The sequence below is a fragment of the Peromyscus leucopus genome, chromosome 1 (assembly GCF_004664715.2).
Source record: "Peromyscus leucopus breed LL Stock chromosome 1, UCI_PerLeu_2.1, whole genome shotgun sequence".
NCBI lineage: Eukaryota > Metazoa > Chordata > Mammalia > Rodentia > Cricetidae > Peromyscus > Peromyscus leucopus.
In genome coordinates, this window is record NC_051063.1 from 18,841,773 (window position 1) to 18,868,940 (window position 27,168).

The 27,168-nt window shown below is 43.4% G+C and overlaps 1 protein-coding gene across 3 annotated transcripts in view; it reads left to right on the forward strand.

Moving 5' to 3' along the window:
• Nucleotides 1–27,168, forward strand: part of Dock8 (dedicator of cytokinesis 8) — a 201,826-nt gene that overhangs the window by 53,935 nt on the left and 120,723 nt on the right. For 2 of the 3 annotated variants that reach the window (XM_028894144.2, XM_037205379.1), the window contains 3 exons: nt 4,499–4,674; nt 9,573–9,644; nt 26,012–26,135. In XM_028894144.2, the coding sequence (XP_028749977.1) occupies nt 4,499–4,674; nt 9,573–9,644; nt 26,012–26,135 (372 nt within the window). Of the gene's footprint in view, nt 1–3,139; nt 3,325–4,498; nt 4,675–9,572; nt 9,645–26,011; nt 26,136–27,168 lie in introns of those variants that run through there. The other variant, XM_037205382.1, reaches the window with a different exon arrangement.

Sequence of the window (27,168 nt, forward strand, 5' to 3'; positions counted from 1 at the left end):
TGCTAGCTTTAAATGCCTGATGATGACTGTGTGTACAAATATTTTCAAAATAAATAAGCTACTTTTTAAAAAATTACACTAGCTTTGTGTGTGCATAAGCACGCCAGTAGAGGTCAGAGTTCAACTTGCAAGAGCTTGTCCTCTCCTTCTACCACATGGATGGATCCTGGGGATTGAACTCAGGTCATCAGGCTTGAGGGCAGGCACCTTTACCCCCTGAGCCGTCTCACCAGCCTAATAAACTACTAGAGAGGAGGGCCCCTGGCCATCCCGTGGCCTGGCCTGAGATATCCACCAGCTTTGGCATTCTCCGCTAGCCACTGTCATGGGAGCTGGTTAACCAGAGATTTGGTGTCAACCAAATCTATTAAGCAAATAACACCTGATGCTTGTATGGAAACAAAACTGTAAATGTAAAGAACCTTTACTCTGCTTATTAAAGTAAGTATAGCGGCAGTGGGCGCACGCCTTAATCCCCCTCGGAGCAAGGCAGGCGGATCTCTGTGAGTTCGAGCCAGCTGTTACAAGTGAGTAGGAAGCACAAAGTAACAGAGAAACCCTGTCTCGAAAAACCAAAAAAAAAAAAAAAAGTGGAAGGTATAGTAAGTACATAGAAGAAAAGTTTGGGATCTGTGCTCTAAGGAAGATTGAAGTCCTGTTTGGTGGTTAATAACCTTAAGTACATTTTCTGGAGGAAAATATACTATATTAAAAAATAATAATAGAAAAGTCTGAAGTGAAATGAAAGGAACAGCCAGACCCTGACGGCTCTGGATGAAGTAAATGATGTAAAAACGCCACACCCTGGGCACGCACCTGAGCACCATGGCTGCAGGACATGTTTGTATGTCTAACATTCATGTTTTAAAGAAGTCTCGTGCCTGGGAAGCATTCATTCCTGTGTGCACATTGGCGTCTGGGAAGTACAGCACCCCTTTTCTGTGCCAGCTAAGGATGACTTGAGTGCTGACCGAACTCTCAGCCTCCTTTGTGCCTCTGACTCTGTTGTTCTTTTTCCCAGAGTTAACTGCTCTGTGTCATTGACTGTACTGGAGGCACAGGGTGGAAAATGAAGTGCTCAGTGTAGTTTCCGTGCACATTCACAGTGGAGGATAAAATGCAAGCCTTCTGCATGCAGAGCAGGCACTTTGTTGTGGTCACTGTAGACAGGGGTTGAGACAAGCTGGGGAGATGGGCCAGTGTGTAAAATGCTTAACTCTTAGGCGTGAGGACCTGAGTTCAATCCCCAGAACCCATGTAAAAAGCTAGGTATGGTGGCACCTGTTTATAATCCCAGAGCTGGGAAAGTGGAGACAGGCACCGTCATCGGCTTCATGGGCTAACTCACCTAATCGAATAGCCCCATGTGCAAGCGAGAGCCCCTGCCTCCAAAACCAAGGTAGATAGCTCCCGAGGAAAGCCTCAGGTTGACCCCTGGCCTTCACGTGTGTGTACAACAACGTGTGCATGTGCACACACATATCTGACTTATTAAAAACAGATTGATGGGCATGATGCCATCTCAGCACCTACAGTGGCATCAGTGGAAGATTTCCGTTGGTAGAGGCAGGAAAGCAAGCTGCTTCTAGGTCACAAAGGACTCTGAAATCACGGGCGCCAGAGGAAACCTTCCACCTTTAGCTTTGTTTGTAGAAACAAATGTAGAACAGTGACTGCGATTTTCATCCACTAAGGAGATGTTTATTGGGTCTTACTCTGTACCAGGAACTGCCCCAAGAGCTATGGATGACAGTCATTAATGTAACGAAGAACCCACCCTTTGTTCTTGAGAACATTTTAGAGTGGGAGGTGGGTGTAAACAAATAAGTGACTGTCAGCTGTGATGAGGGCAGGAGGGGCATGGGATAGCAACACAGACAAGATGCTATTTTAGGTGAGGTGCTCTGCCAGGACCTCTCTCTGAGTAATTGCCAGATGATGGGGCAGACCATTGTCTATTCCCGGTGTTTGGACCATCTCCCCTGTAACAGGTACTGAGTTTTCGCTTTGAGTTTCAAGAACATGACAAGTGTTTTATTTTAGCTGACTAGACTTTTTCTTCTCTGACAGTTGCACATAGATACATTTTTCTCTGAGGCTTCTACTTTCCAGTGCTCAGTGCTCATTCACTAAGCATAACTATGTTTCACAATGCCTTTTAAGTGCATTTCATTACCTGTGCTTGGGTTGTTCATAATACACTTACGCTTGTCATTACACTTATAATATCTGAGCATTCAATCCCATGAGAAGTTCTGAGCAGAATTTGTGGGTAGTTGTAAATGCATTTTTTTAACCTGTTTTGATGCACACTTAACTACTACCTTGTACTATAGTTATCTTACAAAATACTGATTCTCTGGAAGGACTTTAAGAGAAAACAATCAAAATTATAGCTGTTAAGAACACAGCCTGACTATATTTGAATTCCAAACGTGGTACTTCCTAGCCATGTCATCAGTGGCAAATTATTAAATCATCTGAAATAATTAACGTGCGTGTTTCACTGGGTTCCAGTGAGACTGATTTGGAAAGGTCCTTCGTGAGTACTGTGGTCTCTTCCTCAGCTGACTTCAGGTTGCAGTCAGAACCAGAGACCTTCCTGCCTTTGCCGCCTGCTGATCAAGGGGAGCTGTGTAGCTCCTGAGGTCCACCCTGTAACCCTCTACTCGGCTTCCTTTTCCATCCCGCTGACAATGAGCACTATGTACCTCAGCCATCTTAAAGGATCTGGGTTGGAAGTAGGACCGTGCATTTAGTCAGGGATCCTTAGAGGGGCAGAATTGATGGAATGGATATCTATATATTAAAAGGAGATTATTAAATCCCTTACAGGCTGTGTTCTGGCTAGTCCAACAATGGCTGTCCTTTGACAGAAAGGCCAAGAACCCAGCCGTTGTTCAGTCCACAAAGCTGGATTCTCAGCTGGTCTTTCGTGTACATTGGGATCCCAAAGAAGTAGGTTCTAATCCCAGCAGAGGAGCACCTCCGCAGCAGGGATAGACGAACTTGCTGGAGAGCAAGCAGGTAAAACGCAAAAGCCTCCCTCTTCCATGTCCTTTCCTGTGGGCTGCCTGCCACTAGAAGGTGTGGCCCAGATTTAGGGTGGGTCATCTGACATCAAACGATCTGGATTTAAGGTGTGTCTTCCTGTCTCAGATGATCCAATCCAGAAAAACCCCTCACAGGTATATCCAGCTGCTTGAGTTTTGGTTGGTTCCAGATGTAGTCACATTGACAACTAAGACTAGCCATCACAGACAGCTTTATTTTCTGTCTCCAGTGTAAGTTATTTCTGTCTCCATCACTACCAGGACAGCAGAGGTGAGAAAGGGAGGCAAGAGCCATAGTTACCTTCTGGAATCTTTTCGCCCTTGGCCTCTTCAGCAGCCCTGTTCTTCCACCCCAGCTTGGAGCCTGCCGGTATTTAGACTCAAGGGGATGAAAAACCAGTTTTGTCAGCCCTTCCTTCAGGCCTGCCCTCCCTTAGCACAAGTCAGGAATCTGGGCCTTTTGTTTTGAGATGCTTTGCGGGTAGAGGAGAACAGTGTTCACTTGGGCTGGCGACTCCACACAGTCTTCCATAAAGGAACGCTTCAGAGAGCTGAGTCTCTACCGTTGTTGCTATTGTTATTCTTGAGCCGATCTCCTTGATCTAAGTGTCTCTCGCTGCCTTAAGGCAGTGTCCTGGATCTTTGCATGCCATAGGCTAGAAAGTGTGTTTTGTTAATAGGCGACTGGCAAAATGTTGCCAATTCTTGATGCTATCAACTAAAGAGCAGCATTGTTTGAGGAACCCTGGGTTTCTATCCTCTCTCTGGTATTCTCTCCCTGCTCCATGGGAGACACTCCTCAGCAGACAGCTCTCCTCAGCCGACACTGAGTATTGGCTCGCCCAGCTTCAGTCCAGTGAGCTTCCCAACCGGTACTGTTTGGAAGTCTCAGCCCTAGAGGGGTTTAGCCGCAAACCTGGCTCCGTGTCAGCTGGGATTGTGGCTAAGGTGCTGGCTTGGAGCAGCAGTCTATAGCCGGTTCCCTTCTCCGGCCAAGGGAAACACTGCACACAGCGGGAGCGGTGCTGTGTTTGCCTGAGTTTCTGGAAAATTGCCTTCTCTCTCCCTTTCACTGTGTTTGGGTAAACAAAACATGGCCTCAGAGGGCTTTCACAGGAGAAATTATAGAAATTCCTCAAAGCCCGTGATCTCATTTTGGATCTCCTCAGGATTCCTCATCAAGCTGCAATTAAGCAGAGAAAAATTCTGCCTTGGGGTGTGATTTGAATGACTCACCATGTTGTGACTTGACTTTCTGCTACTGCCTTTCTTCCCCTGGCCTGTCACCACCACAGTTTGACAGCTTCTCCAGCATTTAGGCTAAAAGTGAAGCGCTGAGTCGGAGGGAGGGCAGGGCAGCGATCCACCGCCTGCGTGCCTGTATGTCTGTGTCCTCCACCGGGCAGCCTGGTGGGAACGGCCCTCTTCTCTCTCTCTCCCTCCAGCCTCAGCTTTATGAGCCCGTGGAGCCCGTGGACTTTGAAGGACTCGTGATGACACACTTAAACAGCTTGGACGCGGAGCTGGCCCAGGAGCTGGGGGACCTCACCGACGACGACTTGCATGTGGCGTTCACACCCAAGGAATGTAGGACTTTGCAGCCCTCTCTGCCAGAGGAAGGGTAAATTATTTTCTCATAATATGAGAGGGGAAGGGTGTTGATTCTGGACCTCTTTTCCTTTCTTATTTCTTGAGATAGGGTCTCACTGTGTAGCCTAAGCTGAACTCAAAGTGGCAATCCTCCTGCCCCGGCCTCCCAAGTGCTAGGGTCACAGGTGTGCTGCGGCAGCACACCCAGCTCTTGAACGTGCTCTTGAAAAAAAAGCAAACTTTGGGTTGGGGTGGGGGTAGGAGTGGGCTATAGGGCAGTGTTGAAATGCTTGTGGAGCATGTGCAAGGTCTTGGGTTTGGTCCCTAGCATTACAAGAAGTTTGTACATTTTTCAATTAGACAAAACATTTCAGGGATGGAGGAGTTGGGTCACATGGTTTTGTGTCTGCTGCACAAGCGTGAAGACTTGAGTTCAGATCCCCAGCATCCACAGGAAAAGCAAGGCATGGTGACTTGCCCAGCAACTCTAGTGCTAGAAAAGCACAGAGTAGCCCTGGGGCTTGCTGGCTAGCCAGGCTAGCCAGTTAGTAAGCTCCAGGGTCACTGAGAGACCCTCCCTCCAAAACTAAAGAGTGATTGAGGAAGACGTCCAACATCTGCTTCTGGCCTCCCCATGTACGCACAGACTCATCGGCATACACACACACACACACACACACACACACACACACACACACACACTCGTATTTGAAAAGGAGGAAAATTACTCAGTCCACTAAAATACAAAGCACATATAGCATTGCTACCTAGATGTAGACAGTTTGTTTGTTTGTTTTGTGGTGCTGAGGACTTAGCCCAGGGCCTCACACATGGTAGGCAGATGTACACCGTTTCTAAATTGGTTTAGCCCAAGGCTTTGGAAAGCCTTGTTGGAACTAAGACACAGTTCAGAGGATGCAGTGGAATGGGATGGGACAGTCCAAAGCTAAGATTACAGAGCCTGGAACTGGACAGTTGGGTTCCAGCTTAGTGGCCACAGGCTACTTCTGTGACCTCAATAAGCCTCGTGGTCTCTATTGGCAGAATGTCGGGAGTCTTCTACTGGAAGCATTTTATGGGCCAGTAAGACGGTTCAGCAGGTAAAGAAAGGCACTTGGCTGCCATCCTGACAACTTGAGCTCTATTCCCAGAACTGACTCACTCAAGTTGTCTTCTCTTTGCCACATATATACATGTGCGCGCACACACACATACTCTAAATGAATGTAAAAGAGTTTTTTTTTTTTTTTTTAAGATTTATTTATTTATTATGTATACAGCATGTATGACTGCCAGCCAGAAGAGGGCACCAGAACTCATTACAGATGGTTGTGAGCCACCATGTGGTTGCTGGGAATTGAACTCAGGACCTCTGGAAGAACAGTCATTGCTCTTAACCTCTGAGCCATCTCTCCAGCCCCCGAATGTAAAAGAGTTTTAAAGGCGTTTTATTTGTTTCCATCCAAAGGCCTGGATGGAGCTAGTAACCTAAGTTTCCATTCACGCTTATTGAACATCTGTTGTGCCCTGAGAAGAAAAGATGAGGAAGAGAAACTCCCTCTCTTTGTGAAGTTTCATAAAGGGGAGACACAGCAGAAGCATTGGAGAGTGAATATTCAAGCAACTATTTAGAACTGGGTTGCTGAGCATGGCATCGCAACCATGGCCTCACATCTGAGTGAAACATAAGCAGCCATAGGATAAACACCCCGACTCTTTGGAGATTTTGAGTGAACTTTTATTTTCATTAAACCAAAATTAAGATTCACACTCCCTTGAACATTTTGAGTCTTCTCGTTTTTCCCAAAAAGCCCCAGGAAGGAGATTGCAAACACACAGCCTGCCCTCGTTGCTCTGAGGTACCTTAGGGTCCGATTGTGTTTCCTCACAGTTGAAGGTGACCGGACAGCTGGCAGATGGGAAGTCCCTTCGGTCTCTGCTTGGGTCAGTTTTCCTTCTCATAGCAAGCTAGCCGTGCGTGCGGGTCTATTGTGTGTGGGAAATACTCATTTCCCAAAACGCAGACCTCTGTCATCATTGGACACCTCTCCCTGGCGTCAGGCCATTTATTCACGGGTGGTTTTAATATTGATAACACATCTTCGTCTTCGGTAGAGTCGTGTTCTTTGTGTGAATATTTATGGTTAGTTGCCTTAAAATGTGACCAGATCCATGGAAGAACTGGTGTAAAGTCCAGAAAGTTTAGAGGAAGGAGGACTTTTTAAACTTTGGTAAAGAAGGCAGGTTTCCTAGAGCCATTTTGTGAGTGAGATACTGTTTTGTTGCTATGACTTCCAGTGAGTGTGTTACCTTTCTGATGACTGGAAGTCAACCTGTCCTATCTCAGCTGTTGCCAAAGTCTACTGCATAAACAAGGCAGGCAGGGGAGCGCATTCTGGTCACCATGAGAGTAAACACTCATGACTCTAGGAGAACGCCCTGTGCCTCACGCAGATCCTATGCTGAGTAGTGACCTGTGGTAGTCATGAGCCTGGCCCTTGCACGTCCCAGCTCGGCCCCTTGGTCTCTGACTCGGATTGATATCCTTACCACCTCGTTCTTCTGCACAAGAATAACAGCGGTGCCTGGCCTGTTGAATCCACACGTGCTAAGTGCCTGAGTCAGCACCCAGTGCACGGTGAAAGTCACCTAAGTCTAAACTAGCACAGGGGACTTACGGTGTGCCAGACATGCTTCCAAGCACGTTGCATGTTAGCATCACACCTTCATCATGGTTCTCTAAAGGAGGCACTCTTACTGTTGTCACCACTTGCTGGTGAGGAAATTGAGACACAAAAGGACTGAATGATCAGCATAAGGTTGCAGAGTCAATGAGGAATGGAGCTGGGATTTGGGCAGTGAAAGGCAAGAGGTCTCCTATCTAGCCTTTGCAGAATTTGGTCTTAGGCTGATAGAAGTCCAAAGGTGAGTGTAGAACAAATTGTTAGAAGGTCTTATTAATAAAAACAAACTCAGAGCCAGGTATTGGGGTGAACACTGAATGATCAGAGAAATAGAACAAGCCACAGCCACCTCACCTTGCCAACTCTTCAGCTGATCCTGTTTCCTCAGACTAGAAGCCTCCGTGTCCTCATCTGAATGGATCTCAGCTGAACTGTTGCTCAAAAGCCTAAAAGTTTAACCAAGGCTTTGTTCCTCATCCTCATGCCTTATATATACCTTTCTGCTTCCTGTCATCGCTTCCTGAGATTAAAGGCGTGAGTCACCATTCGTGGCTGTTTCCAGTGTGGCTTTGAACTCACAGAGATCCAGGTGGATCTCTGCCTCTGAAACACTAGGATTAAAGGCGTGTTTGCCACCATTTTCTGGCCTCTATATCTAGTGGCTGTTCTGTTCTCTGACCCCAGATAAGTTTATTAGGTGCACAATATTTTGGGGAACATAATATCACCACAGGTGAGTACTGTTCTGTTCCCTGTGTTAGCCAGTTTCCCTTTACTGTAACTAAAATGAAGAAACATTTATTTTGGCTCATGGTTTTGGAGATTTTGGCTCCTGGCTGGGTGGCTGCATTGCTTTAGCCCTGTAGTGGCAAAGAGTATTACAGTGAGAGATGATAGCAGAAGAGAAGTAATTTGTGACTACTTCATGGCCAGGTGCAAAAGACAGGAAGAGAGCAGTGTCCCACAGTCACCCTCAAGGGCATGTCCTCAGTGATGAAGACCCTCCATAAGACCCCACATCATGAAGAGTTTGCCATTTCTCAATTGTGCCATGCCAGTGACTAAGGCTTTAATGTGTGGGTCTTAGGAGGACATCAAAGATCCAAATGATAGCATCCCTGTTTTACAAATGCAAAATTAAGACTTGTAGTATAATCTGCAGGGGGGAAAGCCCAGAGACCTCAACCCCAGACAAAGAACCACAGGCAGCTAAAGAATGTTGAGAGCCAGAGAAATAATCTTCCCCAGGGAAGAGCACACCAATACCAAATGTTTAGCACTGAAAACATACACATACAAGTAACATTATATGAACTGAGATAGTTGTAATTATGAATATATGTGTGTGTAATATAGATATACACACATTTATAGATGTAACAACAATTAAAGGAAAAGAGCCCAGCTGGGTGGTGGTGGCGCACGCCTTTAATTCCAGCACTCGGGAGGCAGAGGCAGGTGGATCTCTGTGAGTTCAAATCCAGCCTGGTCTACAAAGTTCCAGGACAGCCAGGGCGATACAAAGAAACCTTGTCTCAAAAAAAAAAAAATCATGAATTTGAATAAGAATGTGGGAGAGTTTGGAGGGAGGAAAAGGGGAAATGATATAATTCTATTATAATCTCAAAAAATATTTAAATAAAAAAAAAACTTTCAGCTTTTAGACCCATTTAGTACTAATTGTGTTTCTAATAATACCAAAAGCTTTGCGACTGCCATTATTTCTGATTTCTAGACTGTGAAGCACATGGAGAATATCTCTAATGGCACACTTCTCAGCAGGTATGATAGGAATCCAAAGCCTGTGTCTATAAAGTCATCAAAGCCTAAGACAGCTGTTATTGGCTTTCTAAATGAAAAACACACGTGCCCTAACAAAATTACATGAAAGCAAAAAATTTACCTGTTAGAAATAACTATTTGAACTTATTTTTCTTGTTTGATGTTTAATCATAGCTGTTTCTCCCTACTAGTGTCTTAATGCCTTCAGGCATAGATGTAGTTTAGCAATTCTCTTTAAAAAGAAACTCACAGAGCTTAAAATGTCAACATATTTGTTTCATCAAAGAACAAATATTGCCTTAGGAATACTTTATACACTTGAAATGAATGGGCAAGAACAACCCTAACATTCGTATTGATACAGATTTGAAGTGGTATTTTGTCCCTTAATTATGGCAAGGAATTATTTTTGTCACTTTTGCTCAGTAATAACCTGTTTTTATCTTATTTTTCACCGAATTAGAGTTGAACTGGATCCTCACGTCAGAGACTGTGTTCAGACCTATACTCGAGAGTGGCTGATTGTGAACCGCAAGTAAGTGTTTCCTCTCCTTATATGAAAATGCTCACTTCCATCAATGTAAAGTTTGCATTGTGTTTTCTTGTTTTGCAAATTAAAGGACTTATTGGAGGTTTTTAGGGTTACAGAATACCGAACAGAAAGCCCTGAGATTTCCCATGCGCCCCCTCTCAGAGCATCCCTCATGCTGGGCACACACTGGCCACATCCCCAGTCCTAGTATCGTTTTTTTTTGTTTGTTTGTTTGTTTGTTTGTTTGTTTTTAGCTATGTATTTGATGCGTTTTGACAAATGCATACTGAAATGCTTCTGCCCTCGCATAGTCAAACAAAAGGGCTTTGTTTCCCTGGAGATCCTGGTGCTCCACCTGTTTCTGCCCCCACCCTGGTTGATCTGTACTAGTCTCCTTCATAGTCTGTGATCTCACCTTTCTCCGTCCTGTCTCCTGTGGCTTCATCCTTCGCTTTCTGTTATCACAGAAAAAAAAAAAAAAAAAAAAAAAACCTTTCGTTTTACAGCTACACTACAGTCTGTTCATCTATTCAGTTGGGAAGAAAATCACATTCTAAACATGAGGAATCGAATTAGCCAGTCACAACTCTCAGGAGGCTGAGGCAGAAGCATGCTCTGAACCCAGAGGTTCAAAGCAGCCAACTGAGCAGCATGACAAGACCCTGTCTCACAAAAATGATAAAAAAGGAATGTATCTTTTTGTTTCCTCTTTTTTATTGTAATGAACTCCTAGATAAAAGATAGTGAATGAATTGAAACTTGGCCTCAGATTCAAATATATTATTAGAATTTGTGACCCTGAGATAAATTACTTGCTAATCTTCCCATCAAGAGAGCATTTTTATCTCTGGGTTAATCAAACATTTTGTGACATTTTTTCTGAGGTTTCTATCCCCATACTGTTGCTGGAGGGCTTCTCTCCAGGTTCCCCAAGCCCCGCAGTCCCACAATCCACGTATAAAATAATCACTCAGATGCTTATATCACTTATAAACTGTATGGCCGTGGCAGGCTTCTTGCTAACTGTTCTTATATCTTAAATTAACCCATTTTTATAAGTCTATACCTTGCCACGTGGCTGGTGGCTTACCAGAGTCTTCACATGCTGCTTGTCCTGGCGGTGACTGCAGTGTCTCCTCCTCAGCCTTCCGCTTCCCAGAATTCTCCTCTCTCCTTATCCCACCTACTTCCTGCCTGGCCACCTACTTCCTGCCTGGTCACTGGCCATCAGTGTTTTATTTATATAGAATGATATCCACAGCACCATACTAATGACTTTCACAGCACAGTCTTGTGACAGGCGTTGTATTGGTGAAATTATTAAGGCCACTCCACGTAGTTAAAAGGAAGATTTATTTAGTGGATAACTTACAAATGAAGGGATAGGTAGGTCGCAGGGTCTGGGGAAGGTGTATCGCAATCCAGCGGTGTTCTCTGGAGCTCTGCTCGGTCAACCTCCACCATTCAGGGTCCCGGCACAGAGAGAGCGCTGGCCCATCCAGCTCTCGGGTCTCCAGGCGACTCCCCTGGCCCGCATCGTAGGTGTGACAGTTGCCAGAGTCTCAATGGGGGTTGGAACTTCCAGATCCAAGCTGGAATGGCTACCCACTACAGCGTTGGAACACAGGAATCCCCGCTGTGTGTGCATATGCATGTATACATGACATGTGTGTTGTGCACTAGACTGAGGGCTGTCCACAGATCGAAGCCCACTCCACCAGATACTCATCAGAAAGCCTGAGAGAGACATAAGCAGTTCGTAAAAGGTAGCCTCTCCTGTTCCCTACTCTAGCAAGAATTACTTTTCTTGGGGATAAATAATGAAGGACGCTTGGGATTGGGTTTTATCCAGTTCCTCTAAGTGTGCCATGGGATCTGTGCTAATTTTTTTTTTTTAAACTAAGGTCAGTATTCACACTGTTTCCAGTAGCTGAAGAGGAAAAATAATCACTTATAGAAAGTAATTACAGCAAAGCTACATGTCAATCTGTCTTCCGTTCTAACAGAAGTGGAAAATGAAGTTTGCCAGCAGGCAAATAAGATTATGTCTTGCTACTAATAAATGAGAGATTTCAGAACAAGTTGTTCTCAAGCTTCAAAATGTTAAAATTAGGGGCACTTTTCTGGGTATTTAAAGTTCTAAAAAAATCCAAGAGGGAACAATAAACAGAGAGGTCCTGTGGACTAAATTTGGTTTTCAGATTTATTTCCTATTTGAAACACTGGGCAGACTTTGGAATGCTTTTTTTCTATCTTCCACAAATTTTATTTGAAAAAAAAAAAAAGACTTTAGAATGCTCATGACAGAGTTAGGAAACTAGAGAAAGAAAACCAAGTTAAATGAATTTCACTCTGTGTAGGTAGCCGTACTTGATAGTGATAATATAGGTCTTGAATCAAATTTCTTTGTATTATATGTTTATAGAAATACTAACTTAGACTCTAGTACTATTTTTTTAGCCTGCATTTTCAATTTTCACAGTAAGAGAGGATTTAGTTATTCTTCCAGAACACAGTAACTAATGAGTGTATAATGCGTGTGTATCACAGTTTATCCAGTCAGTTTTAATGTTTAGACGAATCCTTTGTAAGTATTTTTATACTTACAATGCAGCAATGTCCTTCTCACTGAAACCCTGTGCACATTTATTATTTATTTCCTATGGGGAAAAACTATAATTTCTGTGCCTATGGTATATGTACAAACATAAGACTCAATAATAGATCAAATGTGCATGAATTATATAGCAAATATTAGCAATTATAAAGTATCATTTATTAACATTTCCATTTTTGTGAGAGCATTGTCATTTTTGACATTTTATTTGATTATCTGTTTCCCCCATATATTTGTTGGCCACTGGTCATGTTTTCCTTGGTGCACTACTTAAGAAATTTTTACAACTCTACTAAGCTATTTGGTTTTATAAAACTTTAGATAACTTTTTCCCTTTTCATGTTTAGGGGTGTATGTATGTTTGTGTGCTTATGTACGTGTGTGTGTGTGTGTGTGTGTGTGTGTGTGTGTGTGTGTGTGTGTAGTTGTGTGTGCAAACGCATGTGAAGTCACAAGGGATCTCCTTGATTACTTGTTCACTTATACATTGAGGCAGGGTTGCTTAATCAAACCCAGAGTTTGCAGGTTTGCAGATATGGCCAGTTTGCTTAAGGGATCCCTGTCTTCACCATCTGAGGCTTTTGGGTGGGTTCAGGGGGGTCTAAATTCTGATCCTCTTGCATATACAGCAAATGCTTTGCTCCCCAAGTAATATCCCCAGAACTAGAGCACTTTTATCATTTAATATATTAACCTTCCTACCATATAAATTTCTTCCCCAGTATGTTTTAACATTTAGAATGATTTATGTAATTAAATCCATATTGGTATTTTCCTTAAGATTGTTATTTTTGGTGTCATGTTTAAAATCTAATTTTAACGTAACATTAATTTGGATGGCTTTGGGTTAAAATATGGGTCTAGACCTTAGACATGTGGCTGTAGTTTCTGTTCTCTCGTGTGTCCCATTCCTTTTCCAGAAGTGATGATTATCCATGCGCTTATCTCTTAGGAAACAGCATCTGTTTATAGTATGTCAAGCATACTGGGGATGGAGATTGCCATTGGCTCCATCTCAGCACACTCATGTCATAGACCAGTTCCCTTCCCCAAAACAAGCTCGTTGGCAGAGGAAAGCCTCCAACTCCAAAACCCATTGACAGTTCCTGACAATCTTTGACTAGTGTCGTACAGAAGGGCATGTTTTCCTACCCCTGTGCTTGGTTCTCTGGTAAAATGAATCTGAAATGCTGAGGATGAAAATTATAATCTCAATACACACTTCTCCCAAAAATCATATAGTGCCTGTGTATGCCCAGAATACTTCATTCATGCAGAAAATCTAGGCACCCTTTATCACCCAACATTTTGTGTGTGTGTGTGTGTGTGTGTGTGTGTGTGTGTGTGTGCGTATGTGTGTATACACCATCAAAATACATATCCATACAATTGTATACACAATGATCATATCCTTTCCCTATCCCCTGGACACCTCCCCCCACAACAAATTCCTCTCCAACTTCCATGTCCTCTCTCTCTCTCTCTCTCTCTCTCTCTCTCTCTTCTCTCTCTCTCTCCTCTCTCCCCCCTCCCTCCCTCCCTCCCTCCCTCCCTCTCTCTCTCTTTCTCCCTCCCTCTCTCCTCTTCCCACTTTATTTTGTGTGCATTGGTGTGAAGGTGTCAGATCCTCTGGAACTAGAGTTACAGACAGTTGTGAGCTGCCATGTGGGTGCTGGGAATTGAACCCAGGTCCTCTGGAAGAGCAGTCAGTGCTCTTAACTGCTAAGCCTTCTCTGCAGCCCCCCCCCTCCTCATTACCACTGGATCCAGTTAGCGCTGATGGCATTCACATGGGTTTGGGGCAATCAACCAGAGATGGGCACTGTACCAGCCACAAGATCCCCTAAGAAAAATGACTCCCCCTTTCCCAGGAGCCATCAACTACCAATAGCTCCTTAGCTAAGGGTGGGGCTGCATGAGCCCCTCCCTATCCATAGCACAGAGAGATGGCCCAGCAGTTAAGAGTACTTGCTTCTCTTCTAGAGGACCTGAGTTCGGTTCCCAGCACCCATGTTGGACATCTCACAGTCACTGTACCTTAAGCTTCAGGGGACTCAGGGTCTCCTTCTGACCTCTGAAGGCATTCATATAGACATATACACACAAACACAAAACACACACACAACACAGAAAGAGAGAGAAAAAAAAAAGAAGAAGAGAGAGAAAAATAAAATATTTTATAATATAATTACAGTTTTTCCCCTTCCATTTCCTCCCTCTACACCCTCCACATTCCCAGTCTTGCTCTCTTTCATATATATGTATATGAAAACATAATCAGTTGGTATGTTCTTCTGCTCTCGGCTTTCCTTAGTTGCCTGTGGATCTTTGTGTGGGGTTGAGGCCTCAAGGTCCGTCGTCATGTCCCGTCCCCCCTACCCCCACCCCGTCCACTTTGGCATGTCCATTGCCATTTTCAGCTCATGTTTAGGCCGTCATGTGGGTGAGACTTTATGGGAGCAACTTCTGACATTATTAAGAGACACAATTTTATAGCAAATTCCCTCATTCTTTGGCTTTTACAATCTTTTCACCGCCTCTTTTGAAATGTCCCCTGAGCCTCAGGTGTGGGAGTTCTTTTGTAGATGTATCTATTGGATCTGGGCTTTACAAATCAACATTTTGATTGGTTGTGGTTTGTCTCCATAGTCTCCATGGTCTCGATCTGCCGTCCTCATACCTCAAAAATGTCTATCTTTTCATATGTTACAAAGCATACATTATATTTTTCAATAATATCTTGGAGATCTTCTTGTTTCAGAGAACTTTTTTTTTTAAAAGACTACCTTGATTTCCTCAGAGGAAAGGATATGATGGATATGTAATTGTCTCCCCTTTCCATAATGATAAATCATAGTACAACACCTGATCTACACATGATTGTGGCTATTTTTGAAGGTAGAAATGAGACCCTTGTATCTAATATGTTCTGATTAGCTCTATCAAATTGTTCTCCAGAAAAGCTGTGATAATTCACTCCATGACCAGCTTAGCATGGAACTACAACTTTTATCCACTTCCTTGCCGATGTTGGATATTATTAATAAAAATAAGTTAAATTTTTCCAGTTTTGTTTTATTGTTATTTTAAATGTGGGCTGTGGGCTGTTATTACCTATTTTCTGAATACTGATTCATATGTTTGGATTTTATTCCCTTAGTCTAAAAGCCCAAATATATATATATATATATATATATATATATATATATATATATATATATATATATAATATTTATATATATGTATACCCCCATTGTATATCATGAAATCCTGTCTCTAGGGATTTGACTAAATGAAATGAAAACCTATGTTCACATAAAGGTCTCTATGCAAATACTTATAGCATTTTTACTTGTAGGTGCCAACATTACAAATAACACTGAATGTATTCAATGGGGTAATAAGAAAACAAACTCTGGTAACTTCATACAATGGGCTACCACTCAGCAATACAATGGAACTTTGAAGCTACTGCTCTTGCAACACCAGGATGTTGCCACATTCATTGTACTAAATAAAATAAGCCAGCCAGTACATAATTGCATGATCCCTTTTATATGACATTCAAGAAAAAGTAGAGTTGTGAAGATAGAAATGGGGCCAGTGGCTTCCAGAATCTGGTGCTGGAGAAAGGAGTGGACTACAGAGGGTGTGGGAGAATTTGGAGAGTTTGTAGAACTAACCAGTGTCCTAATTGAAGTTTTACTTAACTGTGTTCATTTGTTAAAACTCAGAACTGTACTCCTAAAAGGGTGGATTATAACAGTCTTAGTTACTTTTCTGTTGCTGTGACAAAACATCATCACCAAGGCAACTTAGAAAAGAAAATGTTTAGCTGGGTTTGCTGGTGGAGTTAAAGCTTGACAGCAGAGCAGCCGAGCGCTCACAGCTTTGTCCTCGAGCAGGTGGCAGAGTGAGAACACTAGGAATGGCCAAGTCCTTTGAAACCTCACAACCTTCCCCCAACCCCTGGTGACATACCTTCTCCAACAAGACCGTACCTCCTAATCCTTCCCAAACTGATCCCCACCAACTGGGGATCAAGTGTCCAAACATATGAACTTATGGGCAGACCATTCTCATTCCAACCACCACAGTAATTGTGTATCACAAATGATGGATAGAAATATAAAATAGAAAAGGTCTCTTTTTTTCCTGTGGTTGATTATGCTATTTTCTAGAGTGGAACAGGACTGAGCTTACTTTCCATCGCTGTGATTAAACACTGACCAAAAATCAACTTGGGGAGAAAGGATTCATTTGGCTTACATGTCCCTATCACAGTCATCACCAAGAGAAGTAAGGGCAGGAACTGAAGCAGAGACCATGGAGGATTAAGGCTGTGATCAAAAGAAACAGCTCTTACCTCAAAGGAATAAAAGACATAGTTTATTCTGGAACAAATATGAGTGATCGTGGCCAGGGAACATACATTTAGATCTCACCAAATATAATGTTCCAATGCGGAAGCGGTTTTGTGGAGTTTTATAGTAACAGAACAAAGAGTTATAAGCCAAGGTATTTTACAAATACATTGGTGGACGCATCAGAGTGGTGAGTTACATCAAGATGGGGGGAAATCTCTCCTACATGTCTCAGATGCTGTCTGGTGACATTCTTGGCTTTTGAGTTGATGGAAGCTGGTGATCACGTTTTTTATTTATTAGTCACAGGATGTTAGTTCTGACACAGAGGTCAGCTAGGATGGGCTAGTAGAGGGCTAAAGCTAGCCCAAGAAAAAGTATAACTGGACTGTGAACTTGCAACATTCCAACTTCTTTACATCATTGTATTGTACCAGTCAGTCAGTCTTGGCAGACACAGCTTCTTTCCATGAGTTCTAGTTCACACTGCTTTCTGGCTTGCTCGCCCTGGCTTGCCAAGCATGCTTTCTTATACCACTCTGGACTGCCTATCCGAGGGTGGCACCGCCCATTGTGGGCTGGGCCAGTCCACGTTAATCATTAATCCAGAAAATGCCCCGAAGACTTATCTGTAGGCCATCTGATGGAGGCAGTTCCTCAGTTAAGGCTCTCTTTGCATATGATTCCAGGTTGTATCCTATTGACAAAGCAAAACAGCAATGACAAAAATAGCCGGCACAAGGACTCCATAGATTCAAATCCCAGCTCTGCTGCTCAGCAGTCGTTACCCAAGGCAAATTAATTATTTCCTTGATGCTTTGTTGCCTCTCAGGGGGGTTAGCGATTAGAATAACACTCTGAGTATAGGGGCCAGAGCTGTGCCTTGGTGCTGTGGTGCTCACCAATCATGTGCAAGGCCTTGGCACTAATCCCTGGTACCGGAAAGAAAGAAGGAAGGAGCAGGAGAGAGAACATAGTACTTCCCTTGTGAGTTTCTGTCAGTAAGTTAGCACATTAAAGCAGCAATCAGAAGGTTTTTTTTATCATAAGTTAATTACTATTGACTATTATTCATATTATTAATAGTATACAATATGGCTGAATTGTTCTTACCCAATTGACAAGTAACTTAAATTAGACCAATTACTAATGTTGTATAAAGATTTTAAAAAAACAGGACAACTCAATATTATAAAAGATTTCCTGAAACTTGATGATTCAAGTTATATTTCTTTTTATTTTTTTATTATTTTATTTTATTTATTATTTTTTTTTTTTTCAAGTTATGATTTCTATCACCACCACAGAAATTTGTATGTATTGTAATTTATATATTCATAAGATAATGATCAGATTTGGAAATTGTAAGATTTATAGGGCTTAGTTATAATTTATATGACTAGTTATAATTTAACATATAAGAGCTGTTCCTTCCGGCTGGACCTCATGGCACATGCCTATAACCCCAGCACTAGGGAGACCATGGCAGGAAGATTGTGAATTCCAGGCCACCTTGGGCTACATAGTGACTTAATACATATGTATTAGAAACACACATATAAGGGCTGAAGAGAAAGCACAGCGGTTAAGAAGAGCACTTGATTGCACTTGCAGAAGGTTCCATTCCCAGCACCCGGATGGTGGCTCATCGTCATCTGTAACTCTTGTTCCAGAGGATCGGATGCCCTCTTCTGGCCCCTGCAGGCACCAGGCACACACATAGTGTACAGACATAATGCAAGCAAAAGCACCCATGCCCATAAAACAAAAACTTCAAAAAACATATATATGTATGTGCATATACCCATGTTTTACTGTGGTAAGTGAAATGGGATTTTAAACATCTCATTACTATAGTAATAATTGAGTAAGCATTCACTATTGTTCATGATATTTGATATCATAAAAATGAAATATCATGATAGGCACTTCAATTAGCATGTCAAGGGAATAACCCTTCAACTCTACACCATTTATTTTACTGCACTTTGGAGACGGGTGGCAGCCTGCTTTCTCCAGAGGTGTGATCCTTAACGAAGCCACTTTGCCTTCCATGGACATGTCTTTGTCATCCAAAACCATGCAGTCAGGCACTGATTTAGTTAGCGCCTTTATTCCTCAATTATCTCCCCGCTGCTATTACATTTCTCTATAATATCTAGAGATGGACTTTTATGCCCTTGTTCTCGGTGATAATGGCTTTGAATTCCACTTAATGGGCAGAGGTGTGGGGTAATGGCCGCTTGCGTTCCCTCCCACTGCCATTCAAGTTCTGTCATTGACATGCTTAAATCAGATAAATAGTACCGCTGTGAAAGACAAAAGAGAGTCGACTCATTTCCATCACTGAGTAGGAAAAGGTTGAATTATGTAAAATACATTATCTCGTTTTGGAGAAATATATTCCCATTTTTCTGGTTTTTATATGCATGTGTACGTGTCTGTACATGTATAGAAGACAGTCTGAGTAGCTTGCAGGAGGCAGCCATTTCTTTCCACCTTGGGTCCTGAACATTGAACTCAGGTGATCAGGCTTTTTGGCAGCAAGCTCATTTACCTGCTGATCTACCTCACAAGCCCGGAAAAAAATATTCTCTTAAAGTATTTGCCTGTGATTCTTAGCCTGGAAGATTCCTTGACTAGATCTCTTTCTGTTTCATGTCTACAGTGCCAAGTTTATCTAACACTTTTTTTAGTCTTTTTTGTTGTGTGTGTTTTGAAAATAGGCACAGACTTGATGATTCATGGGGGGCTGTGTTCATTTCTTATCTAATTCTCATAATACCATCATAATTTTGTGTGGATTTGTGTTCGATAGCATCCTTTGGGGGATGGTGAGGATCTGAAGCCCTGTTTTCCCTGTCATTTTCTCTAAATGAAGCTGGGGTGATTAACTTCGGAATGTTTCCCAGGTCTTGGTGATGAGTCAAACTCTCCAGTGATTAAACATGTTTACGTGCTATTTATTTTTGGTGTATTATCCACAGCGACGGTGAAACATTTCATGAGTGTTATGGGCAGCATCATAAAAGTCCCTGGACTTTGTCTTTCGTCCTGAGTGATTAAGGTGATTCTGCCGGAAGGTCATGCTCAAGGAGAGTGGGGATATCAAGGCATGGAGTATCACCTGTTTTATTGCTCCATTTTTACTCCCAGTGAACTGGTAAACAATTAAAAATTGAACACCTCAGTGCATATAATTCAGTTACTCCCAAAACACCATAAAAATGTCTCCCCAATCAATAATTGCTTATTATGACACACATTTGTTGTGCTGCCTGTCAAGGTGCTCCGCTTTCTTAAAGCATGGAGAGCAAGCCAGGCTCATCAGCCTACATGGTAACAAGCAGTAACCTGGCTGTGAACATCATCACGGCCTGCTCCAGACCTACGGTGTGGAGGCCCTGGTCAAAGGTTTCTGACAAGAAATGGTTACCTCCTTCTGTGAGTTTTTAAAACATCTTGTTGATGTTTCTCCTGAAGCTTTTGTCACACTGTTCATTGAGTCCTAGTGACCTGTCTAAAGGGTCTTTATTGTTAACGGTGCCGTCTTTTCCAGTAGACTGACTTCCCTGAGGGCAGGTACAACCCTCAGCTGTAATTCTTAGGAATTATCCTTGGTATCTTATTCTCAAGAGAATTAAAGTTATAAACATTTGTTGAATGAAAGGATGATTAAACTTTACAAGCAAATATCCATCTCATAGTTTAGACCATGGCTTTAGTAGTACACCAAGGAAGGGGACTTCATAGAACCCTGAAGACAAAGGATGGTACAAGTTTAATCCGGACAGTAGCCTCTCAATCAGAGCTTTGTAGCATCCTATAATGTGGAGTACTAAAATGCGCTCTTTCCAGAGCTCTGTCCTTGTTTCTGATGGCTAAATACATTTCCCCTACAAAACAATGTAGTTCTGCAGAAATGGGGATATTAGAAGACTTTAAATTCTATATATTTATGAAGTCAGTGTCTGGACTTAACAGTGCATTCATTGACATTGCATAGGACAGTATTGTCACTGATGCTAATGAACAGCTGGCAGGTGACTGTCTTTGTTGCTACCCTAGATGCAGAATCTGGGGCAGGGATGCAGATGCATGTGGTTTTTAAGGGTGAGTCTTTAGAAAAAACCTGGAGAGGAGCTTACTGAGGATGGGGTCTCAGGTCATAGTTAGCCTTGGGCTGCAACAGCCTTGTGGAGAGAAAAGCCAGACTGTAAAATTGTCTGAAGTGTGGGACTGTTATGTTCTGATACCAATCTTTATAGCTGCTATGGAGCCAAAGGTTGGCATGGGGGACAGGAAGGAAAGATGAGCTGACAGTTCGTGTGCTCACACAGCTGGAGTATTGGTGCATAGGTTGGTAAAGGGAACCCGGTTGGAGCCCAGTTCTTTTTACTGCGGTGCCATGTGCCTGACATCTCGCTTTCCTTTTATTTGCAGACAACCTCAAATGTATAGAAAAATTGTAAACATAAACAAAGACCTCTTCCTAACCATTAACCATGTGAGACCAAGTCCCTGACCTGCTTTTCCCATCACCCCACCTACACTAGTGCATAATTGCTACAAACAAGGTCATGTTCCATTATAGTTGTCATATGACCCCCACATCCTGAAAATTAATATTTCATTACCACATAGTCCTCAGATTTCAGTTTTCATCAAATGGCTGAAGAATGGTCTTTGGAGAGAACAAAAGAATCCAGTTCCAGATTGCACACTGCACTTAACTGCCATATGTCCTTAGTCTTAATCATGCTGGAGGACCTTCTTAGTGTGTATCTTACTTCCCTGCCTTTTGATATTATGGGCCAGCTATTTTCCTAGAATGTTCCCCTCTTTGGGCTTGTGATGACAGCCCATTCCTCATCATTCTCTTTCTATCAATATGGAGCTATAATTTCCTCTTTGTTGGGTCAGTTAATTCGTGTCTGTTGTTTATTTTGGTGTCCAAATGCTCTTTGGTTTGACAGTCTCGGTCTCTCTGACTGGCACTTGGGTCTTCTTTAGATGGCCCCAGCAGTCTTGGAAGACATCCTTGCTCTCTGACCCACAGTGTTCCAGGAACTCGTAGATTGTTCCTTCCTCCCCCAGAATTAGTCCTGGCTCTCAGATGCCACTGCGCTTTAGTGGACAGTAGTGCTCCGCAACCAAGCCACATGTGGGAAGCATGCTCATTTTTGCTAAGGCCTGGCCCCTCTAGGCCTTTCCCTGAAGAGAGTGAAAACCATGAGTTCTTGCTGACATGTACACCCAGCTTCATGGTGTCTGCTCTAGTGGTCTCCTTTCGGCATTCTAACTCCTTTCTCTGGAGAAAAGTAGCTCCAGGTTTCTACTAAGTTGTTTGATTCTCCTGTATGTACCATCGCCCACATTCTCCTCTACCCCAGTATCCCTCCTCCTCCTCCTCCTCCTCCTCCTCCTCCTCCTCCTCCTCTTTCCTCTTTCTGGTCCTGACAGCAGACACACCATTCCTGCCTGCATGAGCCTTTCTTGCCTTTCCCTGACACAGTACCAGGATGTTCCTCCACAGGATGGAGCCTTGTCACCAAGCCCGAGTCTGGCACCTTGTATCAGGTGTCCCTTCTAATAAATCTTCTTCATTAGGCTCCGGCTTGGCGGTGATCACGAGCCAGGCTGCCCATGCTCTGACATCTTACACCATCTGCGCTCACATTCACCACTTCCTACGGGCAGCACTTTCATAATAAGTACATTCCTTACCCTGTCCTGGATTCAAGTGCCAGTTCTGAGCTTCTGAGGCTACTTTCCACCTGGCTACCGTGTTCCAATATACCTAAAGGCTTTAACACCTAATTGTATAGGAAGAAGAAGGAACGGGGGGAGTGTTTGAGAAACAGGAGAAAAGGAGGGGAGAGAAGAAGGGAGAGGAGGGAACAAAGAAAGACACAATTATTCTTTGATCTTCACAAATGTCCCTTAAAATGAGCTTTAGTTCTCCTCTTTTCCACACCTGGGGAAAATGTGGCTCAGAGACATGAGGCCAGCCTGCCCAGATCTGTCTCTCTTGACTAGTTCATAAGGAGCCAGCATCTGAACTCAGGCCCTTCCCCCTCAAGAGCCAGAGTCTGCCTGCTGCACATTCTGGCCTCTAAAAAGAATGCTTTCGTGAAGTCTTTGGTCTTTGGGTGTTCCTGAGTGGGTAAGAAGGGTGTTTAAGACAAAGCCTGGGGCTCTCCTGGGAAGCTGTAGGCTGTATTCATTTTGTGCGGACAGTTGTTCTCCCAGTCTGTCTGCTTTCCCATCTTTCTCCGGTCTGCACACAGGCTCACTGGGACCTGGGCTTTGTTTACGTCAGTTGCCAGGTTGGGGCGAGTAGGCTGGGCTGCCTGTAGCCAGAGGCACTGAGCCGGCTGTCTTAGTACCTCCTCAGTGGTGGCTTCTTCCATGCTGGCACTTCTGGAATGAGTCAGCTCTCATGCTTGCCAGCCTCGGCCTCTCCTCAGCCAGCGCTGCTACCCTTTCTTCCAAGGGGAGCACCGTGACTTTCTGAGCTTTTAAGATGGGGGAGTGGATGCTTAGGGGTTTAAGGAGGGGGAGAAAATTTTTCACTGACTCCAACATGGGCACACTAGTCTTACCGCTTTCCATAGCAAAAGTCACAAAGGCTGACAGTCTTTCAGGAAAGATACCTTTGAATTTACCCATGTCCATTCCTCACCCTGTGAAGAAACCCTCAGGCAGAGAGACATGACCTGAAGATGATGATGAAGGCAGGCACATGTCTGTACTTGTGTGTGGTGTGCTAGTGTGTGCACTCACCTGTGTGTGCTTGCGTGTTTGTAAGCCAACACTCCTAGAAACAGGTGTAATGTATGAGACGGGGTGGAAAGGGTAGGGGAGGTAGGGGAGGCATGCTAACATGGGTATAGTCCTAGTTGCTAAGTTGAATTTTTTTCCCCTATGGCCCAAGTTTCCCTTGAAAAGCAGGTTGTAACTATTTTCTTCTGAGTCAGTTCTCTTTGGAGCAGACAGTTCTACAAAAGTAACTGCAGTTTCCACTGTGGGGGTTAGAACTGCTTCTGAGGGCCTGGTGTTAGGATTTAGTCTTGTTTTCTGTTCACATAGGGCTTGCCAGAGCTAATAACCACAGGGCCAGTGCGTTCTCATTGGGATCTAATTACAAGACAGTGGCTCTTACCTGCCTGTCTTTGCTACTACTTTGGTTACATTGTTTCTTCCTCTCAGGTAGTAGACCACCCACAGTGTAGACATGTCGGGGAGGCCATGGACCAGATCACCCACGGCTCTTTTCATTTACTTACTATTTGTGAATGTGGGTATTTGTGTCCACAGAGATGAGAAGACAACTTCCTGGGGTTGCTCCTCTCTCAAGCCATAAGCCCTGGTGGCAAGCAGCAACCATTGAGCCATATTGCTGTTCCCCTGCCCCAACTTTTTTTTTTTTTCCTTTATGCAAGAAGGCGGCCTGCCGTTCTCCTCCATGTGGCTCCCTAGAGTTCTAAGGTTGAGAATAACTTTCAAGAAGTTGTCAGACTTAAGAAATCCCACACCAGGTCTTCTCCCAAAGAACTCTGTTAAAAGAAAGTAAATTTTGTAAAATAATGTTGTTCAGGTATAATCCACTCTTCATTTGCAGTCTCAGAGCAACTAGAACCAAAAGAATTCTCTGAAATACTTAAAATAGTTATTATATCCAAGCAACTGTGTTTTTGTTTTTTGTTTTTTTTTTTTTTTTTTTTTTTGGTTTTTCGAGACAGGGTTTCTCTGTGTAGCTTTGCGCCTTTCCTGGAACTCACTTGGTAGCCCAGGCTGGCCTCGAACTCACAAAGATCCACCTGCCTCTGCCTCCCGAGTGCTGGGATTAAAGGCGTGCGCCACCACCGCCCGGCTCCAAGCAACTGTTTAAAACATTCCCGGGAATACTTTTGTCATTGATGTCTTTGAACAATATGATATGTATTTTTAATTTTTGTTTGTTTTCAGCTGCTTAGGAACTTCAAATCAGAAATTATCGTAGACACGTTTCTTGATATTTTTTTTTTCTAGGCATTTATTCTTATGGCCATTTCCTTCTTTTTTAGTTCCTATTTTATGCCGCTTTTCACCTTGCCTTATTACTGTAGATTGGGCTGGGCACACAGGTGGCCAGGGGACCCTGAAGCTGGCCAGTCATAGTAAGCAGGCTAGCAATAGTTGCCAGGCTGCTCTTGCAGAGAGCTTCTGGGTTGTTTGTCTCCTTTTCTCAAAACAAATTGTTTGTCTTCTGAGCACAGTAAAATCTAGAGACATCCTGACCTCCCTACCAAAGGCACTGGAGCGTCTCCTGCTTCCTTCATACAACGCACTAACATGCCTTTGGTACCTGCTGTGTGGGCCACTCTCTTCCTCCAGTGCCCTCCCTCTCCGAAAGTTAGGAGCTGTGTTTGACTCGTTGCTGACCTTCCTGCAGTTCTGGCTTTACCTGTTGGCCATTTGACCTGCCTAATAAATTCTCACCTCACTTGCATGTCCCTTTACCGACCTATGCAGTCTTGACAATAAATGCAGAAAGCCCACCAATTAAGTGTGTATACACTTTGTAGCATGTTTTCCAAGAAGCCTCTCAGTCATTTTTTAAAAATGGGGAATATACACATTGGTTTCTACGGTTATGAAATATCAACGTAGGGTTCTCATGTTTTCCATCATGGTCTGTCTTCTCCAGTGATAGCCCTGGTGATTCTAATTTAGACCTCTTCTGTGGTGTGTGTGTGTGTTGTGTGTGTGTGTGTGTGTGTGTGTGTGTGTGTGTGTGTGTGTGTGTATGAAAGAGAGCCAGAGCCAGAGAGCACTCTGCCACTGACCCTGACCTATGTTCCCATCCCTTTGGCAGAGCTGAAATGAAGTTCCCAGAGCGGGGCTATGAATGTTAGCAAAGAGTGTTGGTCCGTACATCATTTTTGTGTATTTTTTTCCTTAGCCGTGTCCTGCTTTTCTTACTCACGATTAAAAACATTGATTTGGAGATGAAATGGCTTCCTCTATTTTTATCTTCAAACAGTCTCTATTTGCCGCTTCTACACATTGCTAGATTTATTTCAGCCTCTTACACTGTGGTCACAGTTGAGCTTCAGCTTGGAGCCAAGGGCCCCCCAGCTGAAATGACCGCACCTCTACAGTGGCATTTTCCCAGGCCATTCCTGCCTTTCACAATGGGCCAGCCAGGAGGCAAGTTTGGAAGTCACTACAGCAGAGCCTTGTGTGAGGCTGGGTGCATAATTAGATGGAGGCATCACAGATGTCCTCTGTTGAAGGCTCCTCTATGACTGACTGCCATTATTTTTAATCTAATGTTTCCTCCTCTTTCTCCCTCCCTCCTGCTCCTCATCTCCCTCCCCATCAAATCATACCAACAATGAAAGAAACCAAGGAAATGCAGAGTTTTGCAGCTTTAAAAAGACCGGATCACGGAGAGATTTTCACAAGACGCTTCAGAAACAGACGTTTGAGTCAGAAACTTTGGAGTGCAGTGAACCAGCCGCTCAGGTATTTCCTGTCAACAGATATGGTTGCCAGGTGACAGGGTGCTTCTGCCCAAGGCATGCTGTCGATTTTTAAAAAACTAGAATAAATGTAAGACTCGTAGAACATTCAAGGAGCAGGAACTCTACTGTCTGAGTCAGTGGCCATTTTCCTCAAATGGTTTGTAGCTGTGGAAATCAGTATTCAAATAGAAACCCCAAAGCACAGTGATTCAGATGGAAAAAGTGAAGGGCCTGTAGTTGGGGGAGACCTACAGTGACCCCTCCCTATGAGAGCCAGGGTGATTCAACGCCTTCACTGTTGGATTGCCCAACCTTTCTTACTGGTCCCCTCACATCACCTCCCTGTCCCCAGGCCCTATCATTAACCTTTCTGGGTTATAGTTTTCTTCCCTGGAAACCAAGGATGGCACTAAGCATCTCATGGGGTTATGTGAGGAGTGAGTGAGTCAGAATGTGTAAAGACTTTAAGCAATGCCAGCTTCACTTATGCCAACAATGCCAGTACCCAATAAATGCTGGCTACTATTATTCCTGTTGCCATTATTTTCATAAAATGGTTACTTTATGATTCGATGCTGTATGTACCCGTGTCCACAGAAGCATTACTCCCAGTAGCCTAAAGATGGAAGCAGTCCAGGTATCCATTGTGGAAGAGTGGAGCATCAAATGTGGTTGCCTGGCAACTGGAGGGGAATGGGTATAGTTTCAGTTTTGCAAGATGAAAAGAATCATGAAGATGGACAATGAGTATAGTTGTACTCAAGTATGAATGTACTTAACTCTACCAAAAAAATGACTGAGAGGGTATGTTTTATACTATATGTATTTTACAACAGAAATGTAGAAGAACTAGCAATGATCCAAACATGTTTGGTTTTGGTTTTGGTTTTTTTTTTTTTAATGTTGGTGTGCTAGTCTGTGGGGCTCACATTATAGGTGAGAATACAAATAGCCAATGCAGTTTTGCTGTGTTGGTGCTTGCTCCTGTAACCATTACTAAAGTCCTGTGGTGACTTGTATGAGGCACCCAGCCT